General features: G+C 57.2%; 1 protein-coding gene across 1 annotated transcript in view; it reads left to right on the top strand.

The window, feature by feature from the left end:
- The window catches only part of SRCIN1 (SRC kinase signaling inhibitor 1), a 95,798-nt gene that overhangs the window by 73,323 nt on the left and 5,446 nt on the right, over positions 1 to 17,029 (top strand). Inside the window, exons 15-19 of the mRNA XM_077806348.1 lie at positions 1,244 to 1,391; positions 2,384 to 2,684; positions 4,080 to 4,323; positions 5,868 to 6,022; positions 6,121 to 6,273. Coding sequence (XP_077662474.1) covers positions 1,244 to 1,391; positions 2,384 to 2,684; positions 4,080 to 4,323; positions 5,868 to 6,022; positions 6,121 to 6,273 — 1,001 coding nt within the window. The remainder of the gene's footprint in view (positions 1 to 1,243; positions 1,392 to 2,383; positions 2,685 to 4,079; positions 4,324 to 5,867; positions 6,023 to 6,120; positions 6,274 to 17,029) is intronic.

The following is a 17,029-nucleotide window of genomic DNA, read 5'->3' as shown; positions in this document are numbered from 1 at the left end:
CGCCCCTTCCCCATCACCCCAGCCTGTCACGCGGTTGCTGAATGTGGCCAGCAGCCAGAGCGAATGCGGGGAGCACAAGCCTGGGAGCCAGGAGCCCCCTGAGTTCTAATCCTGGCCCTGCCACCGACTTGCTGCACATCCTTGGTCAAGGCTCCCTGTGCCCATGGCAGGTGCCCCTCTCCCTCAAGTGCAGATAACAAGTTACGGTTGCCCACTTTCAACCAGGTTTGACCCAGCCCCTAACACTAGCTCCGCCCGTCACCCTGAAAGCAGTGACAGCCCTGAACAGCCCGGCCGCAAGAGCGAGAAAGAGAGCGTACAAACAGCGCAGCGAGCAGAGCGCGTGTAACAGCCGCCCTGTGCTCAGGGTGAACGAACAAACTGGAGCCTCCACCCATAACAAAGGCCTGTGGGAGGCTGCCCAAGTATCTGAACTGTGTGGCTGGTGGGGGTTTGGCAGGGTCTGGGTGTGGGGGTGGCAAGCAGGAGAAAGAGCAGGGCAGCAGAGAGAGAAAGCAGCAAGGAAGCACTAGACCCAGAAGCACGGGTATTTTCACCTCTCTAGGTTACCGTATTTCAAGGTCCCAAAGAGAGGACGCTGCCACGGGCAGGCGGGGGGTACAGTTTCTATGGCAATACCATACCAGGCCCCCCTTACTTCTGCGTTGCTGCAAGGTGGCGGGGCGGCCTTCAGAGCTGGGCACCCAGCCAGCAGCTGCTGCTCTCTAGCTGCCCAGCTCCGACAGCGAGGGAAAAGAACGAGTGAGGAAAAACCACGGACCTTTGTCCCTATGTCAAAAATCTGCCCGGAAGGAGATTGGAGGGCCAAAAAAGAGGTCGTGTTCAGGGAAACCCGGACGTACAGAAACCCTGTGTGAGTAGGCAAAGGGTGCTCCGGCCCTGCGAGTGCGTGGCACGGTTCTCCGGCCCTGCGAGTGCGTGATGTGGTGCTTTGGCCGGGTGTGTCTGTGTTAGGGGCTGTGGCTGGGTCTGCCTACACGGGGAGTGCCCATGAGCTGCCCCTCTGCAATCACGGGGGCTTTTCTCCTAGGACGGAAGTGGAGGAGGGTTTTCCCCTAAGTTCTCCCAGCCACCTCCTCCCAGCTGTGCCAGGCAGAGATGGGCACGGCAGAGCCGGGTGCGTCTCTGGGTGCAGGGCTTTGCATTCCTGTGCAGCCGGGAGAGGAGGGTCTTGCCCAGCCCTCCCTGGGCCTGCTCTGACCCTGCGCCTCTCCCGCCCCAGCTCACTTCCCCAGCCTGCAGAGCAAGATGCGGGTGGTGCTCCGGGTAGAGGTGGAGGCCGTGAAGTTCCTCAAGGAGGAGCCGCACCGGCTGGACGGCCTGCTGAAGCGCTGCAAGACGGTGACAGACACCCTCACCCAGATCCGCAGGTGAGCCCCTTCCAGCCCAGATCCCCAGGTGTATCCTGCTATCCCACCCCCAGGGTAGGTCCCAGCTCCCTGGGCCCAGATCCTGGTGTGCCCTCCCAGCCCGGATCCACAGGGGAGTCCCTTCCATCACACCCCAGGGTGGGTCCTGGCTCCCTGGGCCCTGATCCCTGCTGGGGCAGAGGGAGGGGTCTGGTTCCTCTCTCCGCTCCATCAATGATCCCATTCTTAGCACCCCTTTGTCAAATTTCCCAGCCAGCCGCTTCCTGCTCTCTCAGGCATGGGAGGTGCTCCCTGTAACCATGCCCACAGCCACTTGTCGTCCTCTGCCCTGAGGCCTGCACCTGACGGTGCTTGGGCAGCTGGGCTCAGACCCTCCAAGGGATTTGGGCACCTCAACACCTGGAGTCTCTCCATGCACCAATCAGAACAATCTCACAGGTTAACCTCACAGGTCCCTTGAGCTGCCCGTCTGTCTGTCTCTATCCACCCGTTGTCTTTCGTCTTTGAGTGGAAGCTCCTTGGGGCAAGGGCTGCCTTTTTGTTCTGGGTTTGTGCAGCGCCTAACACAATGGTGCTCATTACAGCCTCTAGGTGCGCCAGTAATTACTGGAATACAAACAGTTATCATTAGTGCTGCCTGGGAAAGGACGATTTAGTCCTGGTGGGAAATTTCAATTGAGTTTGCAAGTGTGAAATTTTTTGGGTACTTTTGACAAAAACAAAAACAAAAAAAAACCCCAAACCCAACAGGTTGGGGGAGGGGGTTGAAAAACCTTTTTCGGTTAAAAAACAAAATTTTGTTTTGAAAACTGAAAATGTTCCATTATTTGGTGGTGGTTGATAAACGTATCGACCAACACTGAACTGTTCGATGTGGTTGAAAATGTGTTTGGCAACAGCTTACAGCACTTCCTGGCTGAGCAGCTGTCCCCCCTAACCCCCCACCTCCGAGCCCCCCATGGGGACCTCTGAACTCTCTGTTCCATTGGCAGGCAAGTGGATGAAAGCATGTGGGCTCAATCCAACAACCTGAGCCAGTCCCCGAAGAAGGTGGCGCCAGAGACCGATTTCAGCAAGGGTCTGGATTTCGAGGTCCCCACCAGCCCCCCGATGAACCTCCATGACCTGACCGCCTCCACAGATACCCTGGGCACACCGGGCTTCGGGCATGGTCCCCCGCAACTCCCTAAGAGCAATAACCCCTCCCGAGCTCCGGAGATGGTGCCGGCCAAGACCCAGACAGGCCCCGAGACTCCCGGCAGGAGGAGCGTGGACAAGGCCGTGTCTGTAGAGGTGAGAGCCGGGGTTGGGGGGAGCCTGGCACTTCTGCTGTGTTGTCTGGCCTGTCGCACACCCAGGAGAGGTTCAAGCCAGGGTTCCCAGGCCTGCAGGCCAAGGCAGTTAGGAGCTGAGAATTAAGTGCTCGGCGATTTTTACACTGCAGGGTTTGAATCAGCCCTGTCACTCTGGGGTGTGTGCTGTAGGGGGCCGCCACCTCCCCACCTAGCTCCCAACACTCCCCACTGGAGCAGCTGCTGTTTCTTCTCTGCTGCTCAGTAGCTCCCGCACCGGCTGCCTGCTCAGGATAGAGCAGCCTGGGGGCTGCTCTGACATGTGGCGACTCAGTGTGAGTCGAAAGGGAATCCTCTGGGAGAGAATCTGCCCTGGAGTATTGATTGGAGCCTCCTGATGTGCTGGGTTAAACCTTTAGTCCTGGAATCTATTTATAAGAGGGGAAGCCTAGAGGTTAGAGCAGGAGGAGGCCAGGGAGTCAGGACTCCTGGGTTCTATTCCCAGCTAGAGGAGGGGAGCGTGATCAGAGCAAAGTGGACAAGGAGTCAGGACTCCGAGGTTCCATCCCCACCTCTGCCACTGGCTGTAAGGATGGTCCAGGTGGCAGGGACCCTACCTCTGCAGGCTGGGTCACCTGCTGGGATCATCGGGATGGATCTCCCTGATTCCCAGCTGGCGCCGAGGCCTGGGGCATGGGTGGCCCCTCGCTCTCTTCCGTTCCCTGCCTTTGGCTCACAGTCTCCTGAGATCTGAAATGCTTTAGTCTAACTAGGCTTTGGGCTTAATACAGGGACGTGTGGGAGAGGTTTTCTGGCCCATGCTATACAGGGGGTTAGCCTAGATCAGGGGTTCTCAAACTTCATTGCACTGCGACCCCCAACAAAAATTACTACAGGACCCCAGGAGGGGGGACCGAAGCCTGAACACACCCGAGCCCCACTGCCCCAGGGCGGGGCGGGGGCAAATCTCAAGGGCTTCAGCCCCAGGCAGGGGGCCTGTAACCTGAGCTCTGCCACCCAGGGATGAAGCCCGCGGCCTTAGAGTTTGGGTTTGGCCCCAGGCTCCAGCAAGTCTAAGCCAGCCCTGGTGACCCCATTAAAATGGGGTCACAACCCAATTTGGGGTCCCGACCCACAGTTTGAGAACCACTGGCTTAGATGATCCCTTCTGGCCACAGACTGTATGAAACCCTCTAGTCACTCAGGCCCTTTGGAACAACCATTCCTGGGGTTCCTCCCAGAGCCCCCCAGCCTGTACCCCGGGATTCTGTGCAGCTGGGGATGGAGCCGAGCGCCCCAGATCCTCCCACGGTGCCCCATGTTCCCACGGACGGGGAAGGCTCCCCCGGCCCGTCCCCCCGATGCGAGCTCAGCGAGTGGTGCTTTCTGCCGGCAGGCCGCCGAGCGGGACTGGGAGGAGAAGAGGGCGGCGCTGACCCAATACAGCGCCAAGGACATTAACCGCCTCCTGGAGGAGACCCAGGCCGAGCTCATGAAGGCCATCCCCGACCTGGAGTTTGCCGCCAAGCACAAGCAGGCCGCCGGCAGCGCCGCCTCCACGCCTGAGCACAAGCCCTCCAAGCCGCAGCACACACAGAAAGCCACCGCCAAAATCGACCCCAATGGCCGCAGGGGCTCAGGTAGGGGGCAGGGAGGAGCAGGGGATGGGGTGGTCAGAAACCAGGGTGCCCTTCGTAACGCTTCCCTGCGTCAGCTCTGAAGGTGCCCTCTCAAGTCGCACCCCCTGACCGCACCCCTCTTCAGCCTCTCTGCTACCCCCAGAGTCAGGACTCCTGGGTTCTCTATCAGGCTCTGGGCGGAGGTGTGGGGTCAAGTGGGATTAGAGCGCAGGGAGGGGGGCAGGGAGCCAGGACTCCTGGGTTCTGTTCCTGGCTCTAGGAGGGGAGCGGAGTGTAGTTAGTTAGAGGAGGGTGTGGCGCTGGGGTCAGGACGCCTGGGTTCTATCATCAGCCCTGGGAGGGCCGTGTGGTCTAAGTGATTCTGCTCACTCCCAGCTGGTGAATTCGGCCACAAGGGGATCCAGGGGGACATGAGCATGGGCAGGTTGTAGCCCTGCAGGGCTGGCGTTAAAAAGTGGCGCAAATCAATTGCAGTCTGCGGGCTCCCGGCAAGTTGCCCAGGAGGCCCCTGGCGTGGAAAAGTTTGAGGAGCAAGCTCACACGTACACACCCCCCCGCCCCCCCCCCACACACACACGGCAGTAGCAGAGCTATAAGAGTGACCTTGGGGATGGCTGAGGCTGCAGTGCCCCCTCTTGGCCAGCCTGGGCAGTGCAAAAGACTCTCCCTCCCAACGCTGTTGGGAACCCCACTGCCTGCTAGGACCATCCCCAGTTCAGACCAGCGCCTGGCAACTCTTCCAAGCTGCAAGCAGGACCCTGCTCTGAGCGCCGCGCCGCTCCCTGGTGGAGAACCGTGCTCCGTGCAGGAAAAACGTGTGAACCTAGAAACTCAGCTGGGTTGGCATCAGGGGGGTTGAATGCAGCTTCGGAGGGTTTACCTGCTGCCTTAACCGACGGGTCCTTATTGTAAGGGCTTTGCACCGGGTATGGGAATTGTTATGTTTCTGTTCCCTGCCTGTAATGTGGATTGAATTTTAGAGCTCACAGTGCCCCCAGATCTACTAATGCACCCAGGGCCCCATTCGTGCAAGGACCTGAGCACCCCCCAAGGTTGCTGAGAGCGCTCGGCACCTCACAGGATTGGTCCCGTGATCCCTGACCCCCTCCTAGCCCAGCCCTAGGCCTCTCCCGAGCAGCATGCCTGCCTATCGGGCTCCGTGGAGCCAGTTGTGTGGCCAACCGTGCGCTGGAGCCTACGGGTGAAGTCTCCAGGGCTGTGTAACCCGACCCAAATGGGTCAGCATTCAAGCTCTCAGAGACGGAGGCAATCGGCATGTCCTACACAAGCCGCTGCCCTCTTGCAAAAGCCACCGGGAGTTTCCCATCACGCTTACGCCCCGAAGAGCACACGTCCTTCTTGATTGCACCAGCACATTCATAGGTGGGGGAAACACCAAAGCTGGGCTGCCCCATGCCTGAACTGTGGACCCCTGGAGATTCTGCTGCGCCCCACTTGACCGTAGGAGAGTCCCTGGCTTGGGCCGGAGGGGTGGATCGGGGAAGAGTGGGGCCTTGCTCCTAACGGCCCGGTTCTTTCCCCAGATGAGCTGACAGTCCCCAGGTATCGGACTGAGAAGCCCTCGAAATCGCCGCCTCCCCCCCCTCCTCGACGGAGCTTCCCCTCCTCCCATGGGCTGACCACCACCCGCACCGGTGAGGTGATCGTCACCAGCAAGAAGGACTCCAGCTTCATGAAGGTATGGGGCGGGCTCCCCAGGGCGGGGGCGGGGAGCAGGGGCCTTGGCCGGCCTCAGGCACCCAGGGATGATCCCCCCCGCCCCCTCTCGCCCTGCAGAAGGCGGAGTCGGAGGAGCTGGAGCCCCAGAAGCCCCAGGTGAAGCTGAGGCGGACGGTGTCGGAGGTCACCAGGCCCGCGTCCACCCCACCCATCATTGCCTCAGCCATCAAGGACGACGACGAGGAGGACCGGATCATCGCCGAGCTGGAGGTGGGTGCCGAAGGGGGCGGGGGGGTGGGGGCAGGGAGGGACACACATGACGGGAGCCCTGCCCAGAACAACACCCCCACCCCCGCCGCCCTGGGCCCGATCCTGCACTCGCTCAGGAGTAGCAGCATTGCCATCACCAGAAGCAGGATCGGGCTCCTGGCACACATACAAGGAAGCACTGCCCCCTGGGGGAGGCACCGGGGAAGGGCAGTCAATCAGTTCACTCTGTAACGGGGGTAGTGGTCAGGTCCTAGTGTCTCCCCTCATGGCTCCGCGGAGGGATAGCTGGGCTCACCGGCAGTCAGTGGGTTCGAACCTGCGGGGGCCCAGCAGGGTCAGGGTGGGCAGGGGCGCCAGGCTTTGGCAGAGCGACTTCGTCCCTCTCGCTCCAGGCTTCCATCCTGTTTTGGAGTGTAGTCCCACCTGGCAGGGTGGTCTGAAGCTCTGCCAGGTTCAGAGAGGGGTAAGTTGGGTTCCCCGCTCCCAGGACGGAAACCCTGAAGTTCAGGTACCCTGAAACAATCTGTTCAGACGCTGTGTCCTGGGGGGACTGGAAATCTCCCCCGAAAGCTGGCGCCATTTCCACTTGTCGGGTGGAGCTGAGGGCTAGATGTCCAGGATGCTTCTTGGGTCCTATTGAGTTCCCCTATGGCTGGCTAGCACTGGGGTTCCCTGGTCCAAACCCCACCGAGTCTCTAGCTTGGCCTCCAGCCCCGCCTGAAACCCGTTTGCAGACATCCCCATCGGACCAAGTGACAGGGGAGTGCCTGAGCCAGGCCGTGATGTGAGCGGCAGGCAGGAGAAACTAGCTCCCTGTCCCAGAATCAGAGCAACAAGGGGCCCTGCCTTCCCCTCAGGCCCCGTCCCGGGCCGGGCCAGGGTTCTCCGTCCCCAGGGGACAGGCCGGATATCGCAGGGCACGCGTCTCTCCAGGGGAGGAGCAGGCAGCCACACTCCCGTCTCTGTGGCCGGGTTTCCAGCTGTCACTTTAACACCCCCCGGCATCAGCGCACAGCTGAGAAGAGCCGTTGTCTCGCCCACAGCGAGCTGGCGTCAGTGCATCTAGGCTGAGGCCGGGCTAGGGAACAGCAGGCCCAGGGCTCCTTCTCCGAACCCCCCCGTTTTAGTTCCACTGCACAACCCACCGTGTTCTGACTCCCCAGGTGTTTCAGAGAAGCTCTGGCTCCCCATTTATCCCCAAGTTCCGCTGCGACCGGCTCGCAGCCGCCGTCTCCCCTGCTCCCGCAGACTTGTGGCCCAGTGGGGCCGCCCTTGCAGCCGAAGGATGGAAGGTAACAGCTTGTGCCCGATCGCAACTCCCTCTTCCACCCGGCTGGCTGCCGCTGCCTCTCTGCCCAGCCGCCTCTCCTGTCTGCTCCCCCCTTTCACGCGCTCTCTGGATTAACAAACTAATGGCTCAGCACAGCCCCCGCATCACTCCCCGACGCTGGCGCGGATTATACTTATACAGCACGGTACTGGGCATTAACCACCAGAGCAACGGAACCTGGCGCTGCCCCGAGGGGCCAGGCTCTGCACCCACGTGGGCAGAGGACGGGTGTGTGTGCGGGGGGTCACTGGCGAGGGATGGATGGGCTCATCGCTGCATGCGGGATGCCTCACTGGAACAAGGGCTCTGAGTGGCGATGCATGCCGTGCACTGGGGACAATGGCCACGCCCGGCGCATGATCTGGTCCGAGCTGTGCAGGGGCTTAGCCAGGTGGCCAGTGGCAGGAGACACCTGGGGTTCTCCATTGGACAGGGTCTGGGGGAATCCAGCACTCGCCTCGCCTGGGGTTTGGACCTGCGATGGCCCCGCTGGGTAGGGTGTGGATGGGAGAAGAAGACGGAGGGTGTAGAGAAAGTAGATGAGGAAGTGTTTACTACTTCTTATAACACAAGAACCAAGGTCACCGAATGAAATTAACAGGCAGCAGGTTTAAAACAGACAAAAGGAAGTATTTCTTCACACGACTCAGTCAACCGGTGGAACTCTAGATGGGATACAAGATAGGGATAGGGTGGGATCTGAGTTACTACAGGGAATTCTTTCCTGAGTGTCTGGCTGGTGAGTCTTGCCCACATGCTCAGGGTTCAGCTGATCGCCATATTTGGGGTCAGGAAGGAATTTTCCTCCAGGGCAAATTGGCAGAGGCCCTGGGGGTTTTTCGCCTTCCTCTGCAGCCTGGGGCACGGGTCATTTGCTGGAGGATTCTCTGCCCCTTGAAGTCTTTAGACTTGAAGACTTCAATAGCTCAGACACAGGTCAGGGGTTTGTTACAGGAGTGGGTGGGTGAGATTCTGTGGCCTGCATTGTGCAGGAGGTCAGACTAGATGATCATAATGGTCCTTTCTGACCTTAAACTCTATGAGTCTATGAACTCCTTGCCAGAGGATGTTGTGAAGGCCAAGACCTTAACAGGATTCAAAAAAGAACTAGATTAGTTCATGGAGGATAGGTCCATCAATGGCTATTAGCCAGGATGGGCAGGGATAGTGTCCCTAGCCTCTGTTTGCCACCAGGCATCAGCCACTGTCAGAAGACAGGACACTGGGCTAGATGGACCTTTGGTCTGACCCAGAAGGGCCATTCTTATGTTCTTATGAGGGCTGGATGGCAGCCGAGAGCACAGAAAGCAGGAGGCTGGAAGGGGGTAAAGCCAAAGAGGGTGTGACACAGAGTGGGGGGCAGAGGGTACAGCTGCCAGTCAGAGAGGGGAGAAGATGGGCCTGCGGGAGCTGGACCAACGAGCCCGGGAGTGGGGAAGAGACGGAGGGAAGGGACCAGGGTAGAAATCTACAGGGTGGGAATCTGCCCAAGAACCCTGGCCACGATTCTTCCAGGCCCAAGGGCCGTCACGCCCTGGGGATCCAGCCAGCCAGCAAGAGAGCTGGGCCCCTCCAGGCTGCAGGGAGGCTGCTGCAGGGAGTAACTCTCCTCCGGGCCTTCCCTTTGGAGTTGTGAAGGAGACGGTTCCCGGCGGATTCCAGTCCGAGAAGCCAGTCCTGCCTGCAACCCAAACAGCTGGGTCAGCTGAGCCCTCGGGCATCTGCTCTCCCTCCCCACGGCTGATCAACTCCTCCACTGCCCCCCTCCGAACAAGGGTCAGATCAAACCAACCCTGTGACTCCCCCTCCACCCCGGCTCCGTGCTGGGAGGTGCAGCGTCCCAAAACGCGCCCCACGCCCATCTGCCACCTCACCCTTTATTGACCGGAGACGTTGGCAAGGCCCACGGCTCACAGCACGGTGGCCGAGGAGCTCTGCTGCACCAAAAGGAGACACTTTGCTATCCCCGGCTCTCCCGCTGCCCCTCTCTGTCTGCGTCGCTCTCTTTCCCTCTACTGCAATCCTGTCTCCCGGTGCGTCCCTCTCCCTCACCCCAGCAGCCGCGCTCCCCTTCTGCGCCAGATTGGCGGCTCTGTGCTGCGTTTTCTGCCCAGCGGGCGCTGCGTCAAATCAAGTGGGGAATGGGGGGAGCTGACTCTCCAGCTGCTGGGTGGGGGCGGTGTGGAAGCTGCTCCCCAGTGGGTCTCTGCCGCCAGCCCCTGCCTCTGTCTGCTGCCCCGGTGCTGGGAGGGGTGTTTAGATCCTGGGGCGGGGTTGGCTCAGACCCAGCTCTGGTCCTGGATGTTGGTGCCTGGCCTTGCCGTTTTCCCCTCCTTCCCCCACCTGCCTCTGCTGGATCCTAGAACCCCGGAGGGTGGTGATAGAATCAGACCTGCTGCATTGGGGCACCCCACGTGGGGCCGCTCCCACGCCACGAATCCCAGGAAATGGGGCAGCCCCAGCCAGGCCCGGTGGGAGGAGCAGAATAACCCATCTTGTTGCCCTGTTCTGCCACTAGGCTGCAGCGGCCAGCCAGCCCGATGCTGGAACAGACTCCAGCCGCCAGCCGTCAGTCCAGGTAAGCGCTACGGGGGGTGGGGGGCCTGGGCGGAGCCCCTGATAGCTCCCAGCTCCAGACAAAGAAAGTCCTGCTAGCACAGAATCCCCTAGCCGTTAAATCACTAACGCCTTCTCTCTCACCTGCCTCTCTGCAGTGCACAGCTCGGGGGGGGGGGGCAGAGGGGGTCCCCAAGCCCCTCTGCCTCCAGAATGTATTAGCCAAGAGCGTTAGAGACACACCCCTTGGGTGTCCCTAGCCTCTGACTGCCAGAAGCTGGGACTGGACGACAGGGGATGGACCACTGGATAATTGCCCTGTTCTGTTCATTCCCTCTGAAGCATCTGGCAGTGGCCGCTTTCGGAAGACAGGACCATGGGCTAGCCGGACCATTGGTCTGACCCCGCATGGCCCTTCTGATGTTCTAATGTAATAGTATCGGGCAGGATAGAGGCCGAATCAACTCCTTCTCTGCGGATTTCTTCGTTGTGGGGACCCGCGACCCACTGCATCACCTTTGTAGTGCGTCTTTAATCCTGATTTCACCTCTGTCGGCAGGCTCTTTAAACAGCACATTGGCTACGTGTTCCCCAGGGCAGCACCTATGCTGGTTAGGTGCCTAACACCCATTGGCTCGTCTCACCTACCCAGGTGCACTGTACAGTCCAGGCATCGAGAGGTGCCTAAGTCACCATTGCCCAAAGGGGTTACTGAAACCAAGCCCTCCCTCTTGAGTTATTCTGCGTCAGGCGTGGCCCAGCGCTCAGGTGACTGCAGAAGTGGCTGGATAGTCTGAGATTATAGACCCAGTGGGTGGATTGTGAGGTTGGCAGCCCTGGCTAGGCAGGAATACCCTCTAAGAAGCACTCAGCTTTCTTCATTTGCATGGTAAACTTCTCCCACTTCCCACCTGCTGTTAACTGGGCTGAATTTTCTCCACAGGAATCGGCCTCTCCAGCCAGCCCAGCTATCCCCCTCCCTCAGATTGTGCTCACCGAGTGGGTGCCTGACCTGCCTTCGCCAGAAGCAGACCTGGAGGTGGCTGCAGAAACAGGCAGCTGTCAGTGCACTTCCAGCGACAGAGAGGTGGGAATGGAAGGATCTCCACATGTGGAGCCTACACAGGCCATGGCGGAAACAGAGAGAAACTTGGAGGGACTGGGGCTCTTGCCAAGCAGCCCTGAGAACCAGGCCGAAAGGGAGGAAACCTCTCTCATCCGGGTGCCATCTGGTTTCTTAAAGCAGGCTCTGTCGGTGCCTGGAAGCAGCCAAGCCTCACCTGTCCAGCCTGGAGGTGCTCCAGAAGGAGAAATGATAGCATTCTTAGTGACAAACACCCCAACTCAGGCTCTGTCAGAGGATGGAGGGAACCCCCTTCTGGCAGGAGAAGAGCTTGGGACATTGGACGCCGGAGAGGAAGGCAGCTGCGAGACTATGGCCTATGGGCCAGTTGTCTGTGTGGAGGACAAACCCCTCATCGATCTCTTGAAAGAAGCCGCAGACCCTGAAGTGGGTTCCGAGAAGGTCTCCGTCACTGACGAAGGCGAAGGGTCTAAAGCGGCCGTGGGATTTCATGGCGATGTTACAGAACCCAAAGCCAGGAGAACCAATCCAAGCTCGGAGAGGATGCCCCCCACTTCAGAAGACCCCAGTGAGGCTAGCAAGCAGGCGCAAAGGGAAGACCTCACTAGCTGTCCAGCCTCAAAGTGTCCAACGCCAAGACCAAGATCTTTCCCAGGCAAAGATCCAAACTACCAGGTGTCTGAACAACTCACGATACAGCCTCCTGAGGAGCACATCAGTGCTTCATCAAGATCCAGCAAGCATAGCGCCACCTCTGGACAGAGAACCCTAGACCGATTTGCGGTTGGAGAGGAGACCAAGGCAGCCTTGCATACCGGAGGGTCCCCAGCAGAGAGAGAGCACGACCTGGACCTAGAAGGCCAAACCAAAGAGGACATGTCTCCTCTCGGCTTTGCAAGCCTACGCAGCCACGAGATTTGCGAATGCACATACCAAAGACTGGACAGCCTTGAAGAAACTATCCGTGAGCTGGAGATGACCATTAATGAAATCAATATTCACCCATCAGCTGAATTTATATTTCAGAGAGAGCTGCTAGGACAGTTGGGGTCTCAGGATGACAGTGGGCTAAAGGAGGGCTTGGGGGATCTTGAACACAGTTGCTGGTGTGCCAGGACCATGGATTCAGAGCAGGGTGAGGCTGATGCTCCCAGAAGGTCATCTCTGAGCGGGACCAAGCCACCTCTGCTACCCAAGCCGCAGCTTCCGCTCGACAGTCCTAAGGTTTATTTTCTGTTATTCCTCTTGTTGTGCTCTACGCTCGGATTCCATCTGATGCCTTCTCTTCCTCTGCCTCCACCCGGCCCCACCCCCTTCCTGAGAATCCAGCTTCCCCTAGAGCCGAGGTGTAAAAAACTTCCCCTCCTCTTCCCCCGGTATTTGGACAGACCCTGCAATAAAGGCAAACGGGGCGGAGAAATAACGGAGACTGGTGGCACGTGAACTGGAAAGGCAGCAGGCCCTTTGCAAGCGAACTGGCCCGCCTGGCACCTCTCTCTGTGTTTCTCTCGTGAGCCTTGGGGCGGGTTTTTTACACCTCCCTCCCCCTCTCCCCCGCTGGGTGTTAGCGCTGAATTAGACCAAGGTCAGCAGTCTTCATCCATTGCACCCGCATTCTGATGCCATCCAATAGGGGAGGGGTGACTGGCTTAATGGCCTGGCACAGACCTGGAAACAAGTACCGAACAGAGTGTGTCGGGCCCCAGTTAGCCACCGAGACCCTGGCCACCCCTCTGCTTTGGAAATTGAGTGCTGGCTGCTGAGTGCAAATTCAAACTGTAGCTGGAGGCTGGATGTCAAGTTTGCTGATTAACCCCAAGGCAATAAAATCAGATCCAGATAAGAATGGGGGGACCCGAGAGATCCAGGAAGAGAAGACAGATGACAAGGGAGACATTCCACACAGGGCCTTAGCAGCAGGTTTGGGGGGTCATTTTAGCATAGAAGTCAGCCCCAAATGTTGAGTGCTAAGGGCCAAGTTCTGCTGAAATTTACACCTTAACCTGTGTCCATCTGGAGTAACCATATTAATTTTTGTGCAGTTATTCCAGTTTCATGCCCGTGGGATCGAGGGCAGGATCAGGTCCAGTTTAAAGGGCCCCTGCTCTGCATTGTGTTAATCAGAGTATGTCAGCGCTGCAAAGAAAAACCTGCAACACTGAATCTCAGAGCCTGGCTCAGGCTTCGGGGCAAAAAGTAGCAGAGAAGATGTTCCTGCTCACACTGGAGCCCGGGCTCTGAAATCCGGCAAGTGCGAAGGGTCTCGGAGCCCCAGCCCCATTCCAAGCCCGAACATCTACATGGATCCTTTTAGCCCAGCGAGCCCAAGTCAGTTGACCTGGGCCTTGAGACTCAGTGCCACGGATTTTTCTTTGCTGTGTAGGCGTACCCTCAGGGACGCCACATTAGATCCCCTCCATTTGTAAGTAAAAGGATGGAGAGTTTTGTCTCTCTCACTTTTCTAACTAACTGCACTTTAAGTGGCCTTGCTAAGTGGCAGATGCTTCTCCTAATTAAATCACAGAGCTGAGCTCCTGAAGCTGTCCAAATTGGTTGCAAATGGAATCTGCAAGGACCAGGCTTCTTGCTGAATAGCTGATGAGAGAAGGGGGTGGGAGAACTCTGCTGGTCAGAACTCAGCTTATTCCTTTGTTAACCCTCCGCTTTTATGAATGAATCCCTTTTCCCTTTGTAGCAATTATACTGGGCCTGGTTCCTGTTTACATTAAGGCCCCTTGACATCGCTGCGCCTGCGTAAACGGGACTTAAAATGGATGTCGCTGTTGTTTGCTGCCACTTCAGTTCCGGTTACACAGACGGAGTGGTGTAAAGGGACCATAGGGTCTGTGTACACTGCAGTCGGGCAATTGCAGCTCGTATGGACGTATGCGGGCTAGCTTTAATTCAGCTAGCTTAGGTACGAATAACAGTGAAACTGCTGCAGCACCAGCTAGCTACCCAGGGTCGCTTGAATGCTGCCACAGCGTCACTGCTATGTACCCAAGCGACGGTCACATCTCTGATGGCTGTGTAGACAAATCCTGAGTGTAAATGAGAAGTAAGCCCGCAAGTTTTATTTATCGCTACAGTAGCAGGATCTCTGGTTGCCTGGATGCGTCACAAAACAAAGGTCTTGAAACAGGAGGCCACTTAGCTAGGGTTTGGCTGAATCGGTCACTAATCAGATGAAAATTCACCCCCCCGATCACCCTAAATTTCTGGGCTGTTTGAGACCCAGATCCAAATCATAACAGCTCACCCCTATCTGTAATCACTGCAATGGACAGTGTACCACACCAGAACATAGCTGGGAAATGTTATATGCTCACAGCATGCACACAGAGAACTTAGCCACAAACAGAAATACGCCTGCTGGAAGGTTGCAGTGTAGCACAACTTTAAATCTTAGAATTCAGAATGGTAACCCACAAGAGCCCAAAAACCAGAGAGAGAGAAAGCAGGCTGCTCCCTAGAACAACGCGGCTCAACTCACCTCACCTTACTCTAGGCTGGCTGGCTGACACCTGTCGGTGCTCACTGCACTTCTCTTGTACAGCCCATTTAGACTCACTCCTTTACTACTCTGCTGAATCTAGTGTCATGGGCCTGATTGTGTCATTGAAATGATGGTTCATCCATTTACAGCTCCTGGGTTAGGATGCTCAGGCCTGGCCTAAATTTCAGCTCAGCGCACATCCTGCTCAGCATTCCTTTACAAAGCCCTGTTTGTGCCATCCATTGTAACTGGTCCCAGATCTGCTCGTGTTTTTCCATAATAACTGTAGCAACCTGCATGGAACTTGGAGAGAGGAGCACAGGTTGCAGGATGGAAGAGTTTGGAAGAGGCACCAGAAAGTCAGTCTGTGTGCACATGGCTAGAATGCTAGCACGCACTCCAGGAAACAATAATGAGCTACATGGGGCAAACGATTGCAGTGATCGGTTACTAGCTATTCCTTGGGCGCAGCCTTGATATCCACCCAAGTTACAGGACCTCTGTCTGCTTACAGATTAATCTTTTCTTTGTGCTGTCCTTCTCACTAGCTTCTGTATCTCAAACTGTATGTGGATAGCTAATAAAAACTGCTTTATTCCCACCGTCATGATTCCCACCTGGAACTCTGCCTCTGTCTCAAAGCAGCTCTCTTTCTTTCGCTTTCACATGCATCCTCTCATCGAGCCAGGATGCATTCCCTCTGCTTTCGGTTTTCCATTGCTTTCAGTGGTTTTTCCCTAGTCCCTGCTGTTTGCATTGCGGAATTACCTGATGAGAATGTGCTGACAGGCCAGGTGGGCGAGGTAATATCTTTTATTGGACCAACCTCTGTTGGAGAAAGAGACAAGCGTTCACAGAGCTTGTCCTGCGTTTCCCAGCCCCGAAGAAGAGCGCCGTGCACGCTCAAAACCTTGTCTCGTTCGCCAACAGAGCTTGTTCCAATCAAATCTGTCTCCTATCCTGGGACCGACAATGCAAACGCTTCTGTGCTGAGAAGTTTCCTGTTCATTTCAGAACATATCAAACCGTGTGTACAATTGGGACCCCTCCAGGGGAGGGGGATTAGGGTGATCTTGGTGTGGAAAGAACAGGGGGGGAGTCAAGTTGTTGATCGAAGATGGGATCTGGCTGCAGCATCAACATCCAGGTTTGGGGAAAAAACCCCAAAGTCGAGGGACTTTTGGAACCTGGTTTTTGGCTCCGACATCTAATTGGGCTTGGAGCTGTTTGCAAAATGTGGGGGCTGGATCCAGGCTTGGATTTCAAACCTCCCCAGCAGTACAAGGGTATTTGGCTCTGCGAGTAGCTTTGGGCCCATCTCAAGCACGGATTTTTGGCCAACAATTTCTAACCCGGATGCCTAAAATTAGGCACCCAATTCCACAGTTAGGCACCTAAATCGAGGGCCTGATTTCAGAGGTGCTGAGCACCTGCAGTTTCCAATGTCCTCAGCTGGAGTTGTGGGTGCTCGGCATTCATGTGCCTCTCCAGGCAATCCCGTGTGAGCACATTGGCTTTTATCGTTGTGCTTTCTTCATGGGGCTGCTGGTGGTGCACGCCACACTTGAGAGGAAAGATTCCAGGCCAGATTCTGGAGTAAATCTGGACTCACTCCCTCCAGTTGGGTGCGCGAGGGGCTGCATCTCCACTCCGATGTCAGGTCCTCTCCTCCTCTGAAATCCCAGGCATGTTCTTCCCCCAATCTCGGCACTCGGACATCTGCCGTCCACGCTCCCAGGAGACAAGAGCGTCAGGTCCTTGGTTAATTTGTATCCCGAGGTGCTTAGGGATGCTGCGTGGGTGTGGCTGTCACAATCACGGGTGGATCTGCAGCCCGCTGGGAAACAAGCCCCCCCGCTCACTGGGAAGTGCAGTGAAGTCATTTGGAAGGCCGGGCGCTGCATGGCAGAGGCTCCGGTGGCCTGTTTCCAGCGTGGGGCAGTACTGAGGGGACGCTTTTCCAATGCCAGAGAATCTCATGGGGCTCACCTGCCCCCAAGAGAAATTTAACCCCCAAAACACCAGAAGGCTCCTTAAGACTCACTTGTTTTCTGTCTCTCTGATGGAGAGTAAGGATGTGGTAACTGCATAAGTGTGCCGCCTTTTGGACATCTCTGTCCTGTTTAGGGTGACCCCTCTCCCCAAGGCACATTCTGCCCCAAAGTTTGGGGGTGTGGAGAGCCAGGGTTTTGGTTTCGCTCCATGTTACAAACCTAAAAGCTTGGCTCCCAACCAGAAATTCCCACACTTTCTGTGCTGTCTGGGTCTGAGGCTGTGGTGATGGGGCTCA

This window comes from Eretmochelys imbricata, chromosome 27, assembly GCF_965152235.1.
Source record: "Eretmochelys imbricata isolate rEreImb1 chromosome 27, rEreImb1.hap1, whole genome shotgun sequence".
Taxonomy (NCBI): Eukaryota; Metazoa; Chordata; order Testudines; family Cheloniidae; genus Eretmochelys; species Eretmochelys imbricata.
The sequence above is the reverse complement of the archived record's forward strand: the minus strand, read 5'-3'. Positions and strand labels throughout refer to the sequence as shown.